At 35.6% G+C, this 12843-nt stretch overlaps 1 protein-coding gene across 1 annotated transcript; it reads left to right on the top strand.

The window, feature by feature from the left end:
• Window positions 1–3846: 3846 nt before the first annotated feature.
• On the top strand, window positions 3847–12171 carry LOC145595976 (RNA-binding KH domain-containing protein PEPPER-like). The gene is made up of 6 exons (XM_081652403.1): window positions 3847–4239; window positions 6355–6607; window positions 8091–8239; window positions 8321–8578; window positions 11149–11343; window positions 11809–12171. Exons 1-6 carry the CDS (start codon window positions 3964–3966, stop codon window positions 12004–12006), a joined length of 1329 nt encoding a protein of 442 aa, XP_081508529.1. The 5' UTR covers window positions 3847–3963; the 3' UTR covers window positions 12007–12171.
• The last annotated feature ends 672 nt before the right edge of the window (window positions 12172–12843 follow it).

Here is a 12843-nt window from a genome sequence, read left to right as displayed (position 1 = left end):
AGCAGAGGATGAAGAAAAAAATAATTAAATAACAGTGTTTGGTTGATTAAAAATGAATACAGAGTTTTATATATACACAATATAGTCGAATACTCGGACATGATGAGTGACATATTAAATTAATAAAGGTGAAATATATAGGGACAATTTTTAAGGGTAAATGAGACTTTATTTGGGGATAATGGTATAATCTTTCATAGAAGAGTATAAAGCGAGAAAAATGGCATATAATTACACTAGGATGTATGACATAAAATTGAAAACAACTTTAGAAAGTTGATTTCAATTGAATTATTTTCCTCAAATCAAACACACACTAATCTGAAGACCTAAAGTAACGTCATTTGTCAACTTTAAGTGTGACATACGCCATTGAAGTGTTTGAATGTGTAGCAGACATAATACTCTTCAAGAACAAGCTCATAAGAACAATAATATTAGTTTTTGTTCATGTCATCTTCCATGATATATCCGAAATTCGCAATAATTCATCGAAAATAGACGACTTCGTCCACCATTACAGGGGAGTAGTTGCTGGGTTTTTGTCAAGGGAAAGAGTCTAGAAACTATGAACAAGATGAATAAGCAGAAAATATGATTGTTTGTCAAAATTATGATATAACTTATGAAGCACTTCATGCATATTAAATGTGCCCTAAATGATCATTTTCACATAGTTATGGATTTTTCCTAGATGCTTCACAATTAGCTTCTATTTATCACACAAATCAAGTGAATTATAAAGTACGGAGTATAATTTTAAACATATACACAAGTTTTTAATTTTGAACTAGGTAGAGTAAATTAAACATAGAAGAAATGTATCAAGTATTGCTAGAAGGAAATTATCAGGAAAATACTGAGATTTTGCCAATTATTCGGTCAATTTTTGTTTCCATAACGCGTGGACAATAGTGCAGTCTATCGTAAAATGACGGGTCACTTTCTAAATCAAATAAGCTTCTCGTAAAACTTTATATTATTTTTACTAATTCTTAACAACACGATGATATTATTAAAATATGTTTAATTAAAGAATGACTGATATATATGATTGAATATGTTTATTGTATCATTACCTAAAGGAATACGGAGTGTATAATTCATGTGAAAAGAATTATAAAATCAATTTATTTTATTTTTTTATGTAAACAATTCTATTTTAAATACATGTCATATCCTTTGATTAATTTACCCAATACAAAGTATTAATGTTAGAGGCTTAGAGCTATGTGACAATTAGTAATTTCGGACAAAAGAAGTATGAGATAGCTATTAAAGTACATATAAATATAGATGAATTGTACATGATTTTAGCCCATAATTAGTCCAAATATAGTAACTACTTTCAATATATACTTACTTTCATACGTAAATGAGTCCTTAAGTGTAGAAATTCTTTTTATGTAGATTTCTTGTAAACATACACTTAAATTAAAATAGCATAACCAAGTGTTATAATTTGTGTATTACGCTCACGTATGTTAGGTAATTGGTAGGAAGATAGATATAGTTCCCTCTTTTTGCTATCGTTTATTTAATGCTGCATGCCACTCTAGACCATGCAACCCCTGCTCGTTAAGTTAGGGAAAATAATTGTATGGTAATAATAATATGTCTTGAACCCTCGATACACTCACGCACCCACGGGTGGTGCAAAGTAATAATCAAGGTTAACATTATAAAATGTCAACTAACTTAATTAGGGTCTGTTCACATTTATTGAACTTAGTTGAAATGAACTGAATTGAACTGATTGGAGCTGAACTGAACTGAATTGAGCTGAAATAATGAATATTTTATATGAGAGGAAAATTAAGAGCTAAACTGAACTGAACTAATTGAAGCTGAGCTGAACTGAAATTAAGTAAATGTGAACAGACCCTTAGTTGTGTCAAAAAACTAACTAAACTGGTATAATTTTGAAAGTAATATCTTATACCGATGAAAATCAATATTATTCTCGTTAGCATCAATTACCCTTACACTATTGATCCCAATAATCTATAGCCTATGGGATGTGGAAAATGTCCTTTTTTGCATAATATAAGTTTACATCTTATTTTTTCGACATTTTTTATTGGAGAAAGTTTATACTCGTAATTAACTTGGACCCTCTATTCAAATTTCATTAGTAATGGTCAAGGCTAATCCATACTTCATATGTGGTATTGTCTTTTTTTTATTATTGATTAAAATTTCTTATAGCGGTGCAGATTGTGCAACTGCACATCTAGTACCTAAATTTTGTTTGAGGCCTTAGATAAGCAACATGTTATATACTACGTACAATTTGTTGTGCTAAGTTAGTATATGAGGTTCTTTGGTTCAGTGGTATAGTGAAGTTCTCAAGTCAATGGGGGTTGCTCTCATTTCTCACAAAACAGTTTTTTTTTTCTTTTTTTTTTTTGTGTGTGTGTATTTAAGCTGTTCTTATTTACTGAACTGAATTGAATAAAACTGAAATAAATTATTTATGAAACAAGGAAATTAGGAACTAAACTAGACTGAACTGATTGGAGCTGAACTAAACTGAAATTAAGCTAAAGAGCTAGTCAAATTGAAACACTTACATAAAAAGTGTAGGAGTAATTGAATTGATACTGCGGGATTTGAACCCTAAACTTCTACAGTATGAGGTAAGAAACCTTACTAAATAGGTCAACACTTTATTTACTTTTATTGTTAATCCTATCTTGGAAGATGGAATGATCAATATTAGAATGCTAAGTAAGAAATACGAGTATTGAGGTTAATAACAAATTGGGCTTGGGCAACCCACTCATGAGCAACTCAATCCACATCAAAACTTAATTAGATGATCCAATCACATTGAACCTGGGTTCAAACTTCAAAGTCAAACTCAAGTGTTAAGCAAATTGTCGAATTTGATGTCTTTGCTTGTCACAGCATTCCCTTTAAGATTGATCCAGTTTTATCAAGGTGTCCATTTTCCAGCTTCCATTTTATAGCTGGAAGTTCGAAGTGCTCAAAATAATTTTTTTTTACCCCATTTGTTTTTAATCGTTTGCTTAAAGCTACTCCCTCTGTCTCTTTATTAATGTCCACTTTCTATCATTTATTACTCACATAATAGAGAGAAAGTGAATATTAATAAAGAGACGGAGGGAGTAATTGTTTTGGTTTTTGCACAATCTATGAAGGTCCATAATGGAAAGTGTCTCATAAAATCTCCTACTCTAGTCCCTTTTAATGTTTTTATTTGTCTTTTTATGCGATTATCCACATACATGTTAAACCATCACTATAATATCGTACAAATTACAGTTGATGACGCCTAATCAACCTTGAGTTTGACCACATGTTCATGGGCGCAAATCTCATCATTTATCTTTTATTACGAAATATTTAGCGAAATAAAAAATCATGCTGCATCCATACTTCAAACCTAAAGCATGAATATCATAAGAAGGGGAAAAAATCCTATCCCACTTTTCATGTCCTTTTTGTGTTCCGCTCATCTTCATTGGTTGTCAAAATATTTCTTATGTCAATTTAATTATGAAAAGTTGATCTTTGTAATTATGACAACCAATCAAATTAAGCGGAACACAAATGGGACATGAAAAGTGGAATAGAGGATTTAAACTTAGAATTGTGATAGAATATAACCAGTCACATATCACATCAATCACTGCACTCAACATTTAAGTACCAGTTGATAAAATGACTCAAGAATTATACCTTCAAACTAAACTTTTGAATTGACCCGAACCCAACTGAACAATCCGATTGTCACCTCTTGCGAGTATCGCTAAGCCAAATAGCCAATTAACCATAGTCAATAGACTTAATTGTCAATTCCAAATTGCTCCTCCACTCCCCTCCACCCCTTCCTTCCAAAACCCCTTCTTCTTTTCCCAAACTCCCTTGCTGTCTTCCACACTCCTCCTCGCGCTCTCTTTCTCTCTCCTCCCAGCAGAGCAGCACAACCCCATAAAAATGGCGGAAACAGCCGACTTACCAACCGAACACACAACCCCACCACCAGAAACGACGGCGGAAGACACCCAACCGGCGCCAGATTCAGAAGCCGCCACCACAACCACACCCAAGTGGCCCGGTTGGCCCGGCGACAATGTCTTCCGCCTCATTATTCCTGCCCCTCAAGTTGGAGGTGTAATTGGGCGAAAAGGGGAATTTGTAAAGAAGATGTGTGATGAAACTCGAGCTCGGATTCGGATTCTTGAAGCCCCTGTTGGTACTGCCGATCGTGTGGTTAGTTACCCTTTTCGTTGAATTTAATTTGGAACTGTTTTTCTTGGTTTAATTCAATTTGGTTTTTAATTAGGGTTTTTTAGCTTTCATTTGTTTGTGGGTATTGTTTGATTTTAATGAGTTGATTGAATTAGGTATTGATTGTTATGATGAGTATGACTTTGTAGAATTGAGCTTTTAGAGGAAAAGATGGAATCTTGTAAGGTTTTGGTTGATGGGTTTTACTGGGTTTTGTTGTTTGGTTGAAGTATTGGTGTATTTGATGTGATGGTTTTGGGTGAGGTAATGTTGGTTCAATTTAGGGTTTTGTTCTTTGGGCAGAATGGTTTTCGATGCCGGGGAGGTATTTGACTGAGAAAGAGAGTTCTTTGGAGGTTAAGCTGTTGGCTTTCTTTAAGTACAGTAGTTTTGGAACTGGCAAATTTGGTTGCTTTTGCTGTGGCACTGGTATTCGAGTTAGGGCTATGTGTCTGTAGTTATGAAGGATATTGTGGTGTTAAAATTGGAAAGAAATGTGTGGGGAAAAGAGAGCTTTGATGGATAAAAGTTTGGTTCTTGGAGTATAACATATTAGCATTGATAATTAATGGTTGTTTTGGTCAAGGCTGTTTTGTTAACAGGTAGTAATAGATTTGAATTTGTTTTTCTTTTGCTGTGAAGAAAATTAGGCTTCAATGGAGAACATCATTTTGAGGTTGGGTTCATGATTACCTAATTTACATTAAGCTCAGATCATAAACATAGTGTGGGTGTGCAATGTTCACCTCATAGACCATTCAGCACGATGGAGTTTTACGAGTCACTAGTACTCATTTTGGGACCTATAAATCTGTTATATAAATGGTACAAACTTAGTACATATTTTCAAACCCCTTGCTTATGAATAAACTATCTATTACTTAAAACAACTTCTTTGTGGCAGAGGAACATCTTCAAGGGTATATTTCTGTGGAGATAAATGTATAATATAAATTGGTTTCTCTTTAAGAAAACCTTATATGTGCTTGTATAGTTTATTGAGACGAAACATGTTGTATCTGATGTCATGAGTAAACTGTAAGGACATGGATTGAGAGGGCTGTTGCTTTTTTTCTCCTTTTTGCTTTTTGGGGCCAAGTCGACAGTTCATTAAGTTTGTATCATCAACTGTTGTTGATTTGTAGAGGAGGTCTGCTGTGAGGTTGCTTTTTTCTGAGAGGAGCCTTAACCTTGTTTTGCTTGAAAAATCTGATTATGCTCCAGTATGGTCTCTTCTAATTTGCTACAGGCCACAAATCACCACTTTCTAGATATCTATATTAATTTTGATTATGGGGTTACAGTTCATGAATAAGCAAGTATAATTGGTAGTGACATTGAGGATGCTTGTCTGATATGGAGCATGATTTTTTCCTAGGCTTTTCTTGCAAAAAACACCTGATTATTGTTAACTTTTGTCATTTCTTAAGGTTGTTTGAAAGATGTGATTTGATAGGGGATTTATTTGGATGATTTTTCCTTTCAAAACATTTTATTTTTTTTCAAATTCGTCAACAAATCACTTTCCTAGTTGAGACTTTATCCTGATTGGGAGCCTGGACAATATTAAGCCTTCTTGTGGAGTCTAGAGAGTTATGGTTGGTACTGACCATTATTTTCATACTCAGTACTCTGCACTATAAGACTGTAATATGTGAGTTTGGTTTGGTTTGGTTTGATTGGAAAGAAGTGCTTTATGGGTTATGTGGGTGATGTATAGCTGTTTAGCATATGCTATGAGACGATCAATAACCTTATTGATCATAGGTCTGTTGGTGTGGCTGCTTTTAAGTTTTTAAGTTCATCCATTGTGATTTTTGGTTGACAGTGTTTTCATATTTATCATCTCTGAGGACATATTGCCCTCAACCTTTAATACTTATGCATCATCCTGTCTGATAAGAGTGACTACTCTTTTAAACCCTGAAAATGAAAGAACAAGAAGAGTGAAAGTTTTATTACTCATCAGTGTCCAATTATCAGTTTGGGCTTGGGAAAGGTATTAGCTTTTTCTGTATCCTCTAGTTCAACGGCTGTTGATATTTGTTGCAATCTTCAATACAATAGCTGTTCATAGTGTTCTTAATTTAAATGTAGGTTCTGATATCTGGGAAGGAAGAGCCAGATGCTGCTTTGTCTCCAGCAATGGATGCAGCAGTAAGAGTGTTTAAGCGTGTTTCTGGTCTTGGTGAAGGTGACGATAAAGGTTCAGCGGCTGATTCAGCTGCTTTCTGTTCAATAAGGTTACTGGTCGCCTCAACACAAGCCATTAATCTGATTGGAAAGCAGGGATCTACAATTAAAGCAATACAAGAGAGCAGTGGTGGTGTTGTGCGAATTTTGCCTGAAGGTTTGTGTTGCAACTATTCTTTTGCTTTCAATACTGTTTTGAGGGTTGTTTTTTTTCCCCTTCTTTTCTGTATGTATGTAAAGTACTCTAGTTCTGCTTATCACTTTGCTGCCCCTGCTTATTATTTTGCTTGAGTTAAAGTTCATTTTGTAGCTCTATTTTCTTACCTTCCTCTAAAACTTTTGTCTTTGTGTACAAATTTTATCATTTGTGTTTGGGACGAGCTCATTGTTGAAGTTATGAGCTTATATGTGGTTGTATCAAGGATATGGTCTTGCAGGGAAGTTGACTTCTTATCATTTTATGATAAAAGTTTAATCTTGATTTTGACATCAAGCCAGATTAATCTGATCTATGGTCATGGTGTTTATAAAAAAAAACTAAGATGGAACTATGGAAGTATGGGTATGATGATTAACTTCTATATGAAAAATTTATGGAAAGGGAGATCTTGATGGTTTTAATTTTCTGATTTATAACAGCAAGAAGGGGATGTAATGGAATTTTTGGACTAGAGGTGCTGTATTAGGTTGTTTTGATGTTGCAAAGATGTATTATTATATCCAAGGCTTGGAAATTAGTTTTGATTGATGTAAGACTGTAAAAGTCAAACTTATTCCTCATGACTTTAATCATTGTGTTTACATATTGAAAAAAAGGGAAGCCCTATTTATCTCAAGACATGGATACAGTTAGATCTGGAATGACAGGAACCACCGGAGAGAAAAGAAGATTGATTACCTATTTGCTTCATACACCATCAAATGTCCGGGTTTGAGTAGTAAACCCTAGTTCTGGTAATTGATGTTGAAATATATGATTATCTTCAGATTTCGGGCCTTTTTCTCATGAGTTTGGGCCGAGAGAGAGGGGGGGGGGGGAAGGGGGAGAGGGAGAGAGAGAATCACATGCTGGTTATATGTTATAATTTCCCTTTAATATAAATAACCAAAGTATTTGACTCTTCAACTTCATATTTGGGTATTTTAATAGAGAATTGAGACAATTTGTATGGAAAATTTATAATTGCCATCATACTTGTGTCCAAAGTTAAGATGGTGCCCTTGTAGTCGAAATTGTCAGAATTATTGTGTCGGACATTTAGATCTGTACCCGTGTGTATGTTACATAGTGGATGAAAATAGATTGTTTCAGTATTTGTTTGCTGTGTCACTCAAGTGACTCACCTACTACTAGTATATGAACTTCAGCCTAATAGTGCTTAGGACAAACTATTGGTTCCAATGGTCAATGTGCTGCTGAATTTTGTATGATTAGCTGGGAGAACATTCTCTGCAACAGGTGTCCTGTGCTGGGTTGATTCATGCATTTGTAAACACAATTTTATTATCTTGAAGTGTTGCTTCACAAAAACTCGCTAGAATCTTTCCCTTTTGTTATATAGTTCATTATAATTTGACATAAGATATTATTGTTCCATCTTCTGTTTTGCATAAATTCTAATGGACGTATTGTTGTCTAGGTGAACTTCCCTCATATGCAGCTTCTGATGAAAGGATTATTGAAATACATGGGGAAGCTCTCAAAGTTCAAAAAACATTTGAAGCAGTCCTTGGTCACCTGAGGAAGTTTTTGCATGATCACAGTGTTGTGGCTGTGTTTGAGCAAACTGTAAGAAGTTGTACTTTTGAAATTTACCATTGTCTTCATTCATTGGGCATTTATTGTGACTTATATGCTTTGTTTCTGCAGTACAAAGGGACAATATCTCAAGATAGGACAGCTGATGCTTTGGAAGATAAATCCCAGTCTTTGGCACAGGCTACCACATCTCAGTCATTGATTGCTGATCATTCTCTGTCATTGAAGCGGGAAAGCTATTATGACCGTGAAGCTGAGCTTGATATGAAATTCCCTCGTTCTGCAGTGTCACTGTATGGATCAGATCCAGCGCTCAGTTCTCTTCATTCTACGGGACTTAGTCGTGCTGCTGCTCCTATAATTACTCAGGTATAAACAATTATTTTGTTGTACTTCTGTTGGGGGTAGGGATGTTAGGTGACATGTACCTTGCATGAAGTAAATCATTATGTAATGTCAATTTGATGGCTTTTAATACTGATATACGAAGTATATTGTATATTTGTCTTGCCTAGAGGGCAGGTGGTGTCGGGGAGGAAAATTATGAACTATTGAAACTGCAAAGAGTTTGTTATGAATCAGTGAATCACATGGTGTGCAGCAATTAGCTGGACAAATTTTCGATGATTTTATGTAATGATAAAAAATTATCTTGTCAACTGCTGAGACTATTAAGATAGGACATATACGGATATACCTATTAGGCTACTACGAGTACTACCACTAACCCCTTTTATTTAAAAAAAAATTTATATATCAACTACCATCACCGTCCTTCAAATTTACACCAGCTGCCACTACCTTTTCCTTAATTGTCGCCACCGCTACCAACCTTTCTCCCGTCACCGCCGCCATTCCCCTCTACAATTCTCTCTTTTTCGCTCTTTCTTTTAGATCTGATTTGTAGGTAGCTTATGGTGGTGGTTGGGTGAGATTAGGTATGATTTTCGGGTAGCTGGGTAATTTGTGGAATCTTGTGGTTGGTTTTCGGGGTAAGTGGGGTGGTATTCGAGGTGGTGGGAGGGTGGTTTTTGAGTGGGCATTGAGGCTGTTTTCCATGATGACTTTTGAGGCGGGTTGGTGTGGCAATGTGGTGGTGTGATGTTGGTTGGGGACGTGGGGTCAGGTGTTGGTGAGAATTGATGGAATGGTCAATGCTGGTCAAAGATGGTTGGGTGTAGAGGAGTTTGGGGGTATGGTTGTTTCCTTAGGGAGGGCGGGGATTCATGTTAGAAGGAAGTGCGGAAACAGCGGGGTAAAGGGAATGATTAAAAAGGCTTAATAAACAACAATTAAGGTAATTAAGGCTGTCTCGCTAATCTTTTCCTTGAATACCCTAACCAAAAGCCCCCATGAGAGTTTTGGGATCTCCTCTTCACTTCAGAGAGAAGCGAAAATTTAAAAGGTCTCCTATTCTATGATTGAGGATTCTGGCTAAAATGGTATTCAAAAAGCAAAACAATCCCTCCTACAGAAATTGAGGGGGACTAGGGGATACCGAAATCTACTGATTACTTTTACGGTCACCCATCTTCAAAGCATCTGTTCAAGGAATAACTTTCGACTTAAAATTCTGCAATACAACAAAATAAAACCTCTGTTTCTCCTATCCTTGATCCTCAGATCATTAAACATCACACTCTACTGATGATTTTACTCGTGACTTTAACTGCTGATATATGAGCCAAAATGTTGCAATCTCAGAGGCTCACCCTTGTTTTTCCACCAAAGAAAAGAATCCTAATAGGTCTGTCAAATCTGTACTTGCAAGTTGCAACATGTCATTGTTTTACTATTTAATGGTTTGATCATTCCAAACCACAATCCAATGAAAAGTTATTTTTATCCTATGTAGGACTTGCTTACCAATTACTTTTTTCTTTGGAGAAATGATATCACATAATAAATTTACTTAAGAAACAATGATGTTTGAGATACTAATTAAACCTGTTAATCAAGAGCACAAAGAAAGTAAATAGGAAGAATCCAGTAGATAAAGAATATAGTGAAAAGGAATAATATGAAGTGACTTTATGAAATCGTTTTAGCTATTATGGATGAAGTGCTGACCATGCCTAACACCTCATCGATCAAAATCCTGCTGAAAGGAAAGCTGGGATTCAAGTTTTCATCTGTGATGCATATTGAAATTAGTTGAGAAATTTATTTGCAAGCAACAAGTTGAATAGCGGATTTACTGATACATTATTATCCTAGAGAATTTCCTGATTAATTGTGCTGTTTTGTGAGGACGTGTGGGACTGTGGGGGTAAAGAGCAGGCTTCGCTTGGGATTCCTGTTGCCAGTATTGTTTGTCCTTTTCTAGGATTTGTTTCTTGATGACTAAGGCATTTAATGGTGATGTTTGCAGTTTTATTCTAGTGAATGCTGTTGTGCATATTTTTATTTTTTCCATAAAGAAATTTTGAGTTTTTGTTGTCTTAGGAAGAACTCTTTACTTTTAGCCCAGTAGCTCTATTCTTAAAATGCTATTTGTTAGTGCAGCATATTATTATCTTAATATGACTTGTGAAGGTTTGGGATAGAGTAAGTCAGGATGTTCTGTCTGTGTACTAGATTGAGTTTCATGTGTTAGCCTCTTATCTTTGTGCTGGCCAGCGGCCACTTGTGTATCTTGTTTTATTGAATATGAGTGTGTGGATGAGAGTTGTGTGAGATCATAATTTTTGTCTGTGGAAAGAGAGATTAATTATAGTAATTGTGGGGTAGTTTCCGAATTAGAAGTGAAAAAGTTAATTTGGGGCAATTTAAGAAGGAATGTTTAGATATGGTATGTTTTGCTTCCCAGCAACATCATCGTTGCAATTGAGATATTCAACAATCCTACATATTATATTTTGCATTAAGGATACTGTGTTCTATTTTTTAACTCTGTATATGCAATTAACTCCGTTCTTTTGATTGATTGCTCTAATCAGGTTACACAAACAATGCAAGTACCACTTTCTTACGCTGAAGACATTATTGGAATTGCTGGAAGAAATATTGCCTACATTCGTCGCGCCAGTGGTGCAGCTCTTACCGTCCAAGAAAGTCATGGTCGAGGTGATGAGATCACTGTAGAAATTAAGGGCACTGCAACTCAGGTCCAGACTGCTCAACAGCTTATCCAGGTTTTTGTCTTCATTTACTTGTTCTGCTGCATCTTGCAAGATTTTTTTTCATTCTAATCAAAAAGTTTGTGACTTGACTTGACACGAAGTTAGTGAGTGAATGTTGAACCAAATATGACCTGACCCTGGCCTGACTTGTTCCATTTGTCATAATGTGTTATCATCGTGCATTTTATAACCACTAGGATTCAATATTTTCTATTTTCATCCATAGCCTGTCTAACCAATTTACGTAATTTGTCTACCCAATATACAAATTTAACCCACTTAGATTATAAACAAAATAGCTGATTATTTATAAAATTATAAGGATTTTTTTTTCATCTATAACCTGGACCTGGAGTTTGTTACGGCTGTTTTTGTAAAACTGAATGACAACTATATGGTGAATTGGTGATAATTTAAATGTTCTTCTAGTTTACCTCAGAATGAGTTAAATTATTGATATGTTTTAACTGTTTGCAGGATTCGATTAATGGGCAAAAGGTTGCCCCTGCTAGCATGTATGGCAAAAGTGATTTGGGCTTGGGTGCTGCATATTCACATCTTCCAGAAAGCACATATCACCCTTCATCATTGTCGTCTTTATCATCCTATACAAGTCAAGGTCTTGGAGGAGGTTATTCTTCTGGCTTGGGAGGCTACAGCAGCTACAGGTTCTGAGGTCTTGTAGTAACCACTGCAGTCCCAGATCTGCCTTCACTTTGTATCTTTTAACCTTCTTGTTTGATACTTATATTGTTTACTACTAGATGTACTTTATAGGAAATTTTCAAGTTGATAACCTTCTAATCTCGTCAAATGCAAAAGACAGAAGGTTGTGCTGTACGATATTTCCATTAATCTCATGCCTTTCTGTTATTTGTTTATTTTGCATGCGAACTGAGAAATACTGGGTTATATCTTTCTCTGGACAATAGAGCTTGAAATCTGTGAGAACCTTCTGCCTAAAACAATTTTATTTGCGCATTATTTGCGTACAACTGGTTGTTAATGCAGAGAGAACTCCAGGGTATCAGTATCCTTGTTACCTGACCTGAAAATTACCGGAGTTCCCATGGATATTAGACTTAATTGTACAAGGACTGATACTCGTGACCACTGATGTAAACAGGCGGGGACAGGATTCGAATCTGTAATCTTCAGGGCAAGACTCACTTTACTAGTCCGTACATCTGCTCTTGCAGAAAATCCGAAATCATTACTCTTCATTCTCCCATGCTCTAGGAAGTAGCACTTGCGCTCTCTAACCCCTATTAGGCGAAATTAGCGGTTTACAGAAAAATTGGAAGATTCAACAATTGACGTATTGTTTTTTGTATCCTGCCCTCTTCACACGGGATTCCACATTGCCGTCAATCTGTTGCTCAGTTGTAAGCTATGAACGCGTGTTTTATTATTACTTAGCAAAATAAGGAAATGTCTAGCAACAAACAGTCTTGAGCCAATATATTTGCATCGCTGGACTTGCATTATAAATCGAATTAGGATTCCCAATTG

This window comes from Chenopodium album, chromosome 19 (genome assembly GCF_948465745.1).
Source record: "Chenopodium album chromosome 19, dcCheAlbu1.1, whole genome shotgun sequence".
Lineage (NCBI taxonomy): Eukaryota > Viridiplantae > Streptophyta > Magnoliopsida > Caryophyllales > Amaranthaceae > Chenopodium > Chenopodium album.
This window is presented reverse-complemented; position numbering and strand designations above follow the sequence as displayed.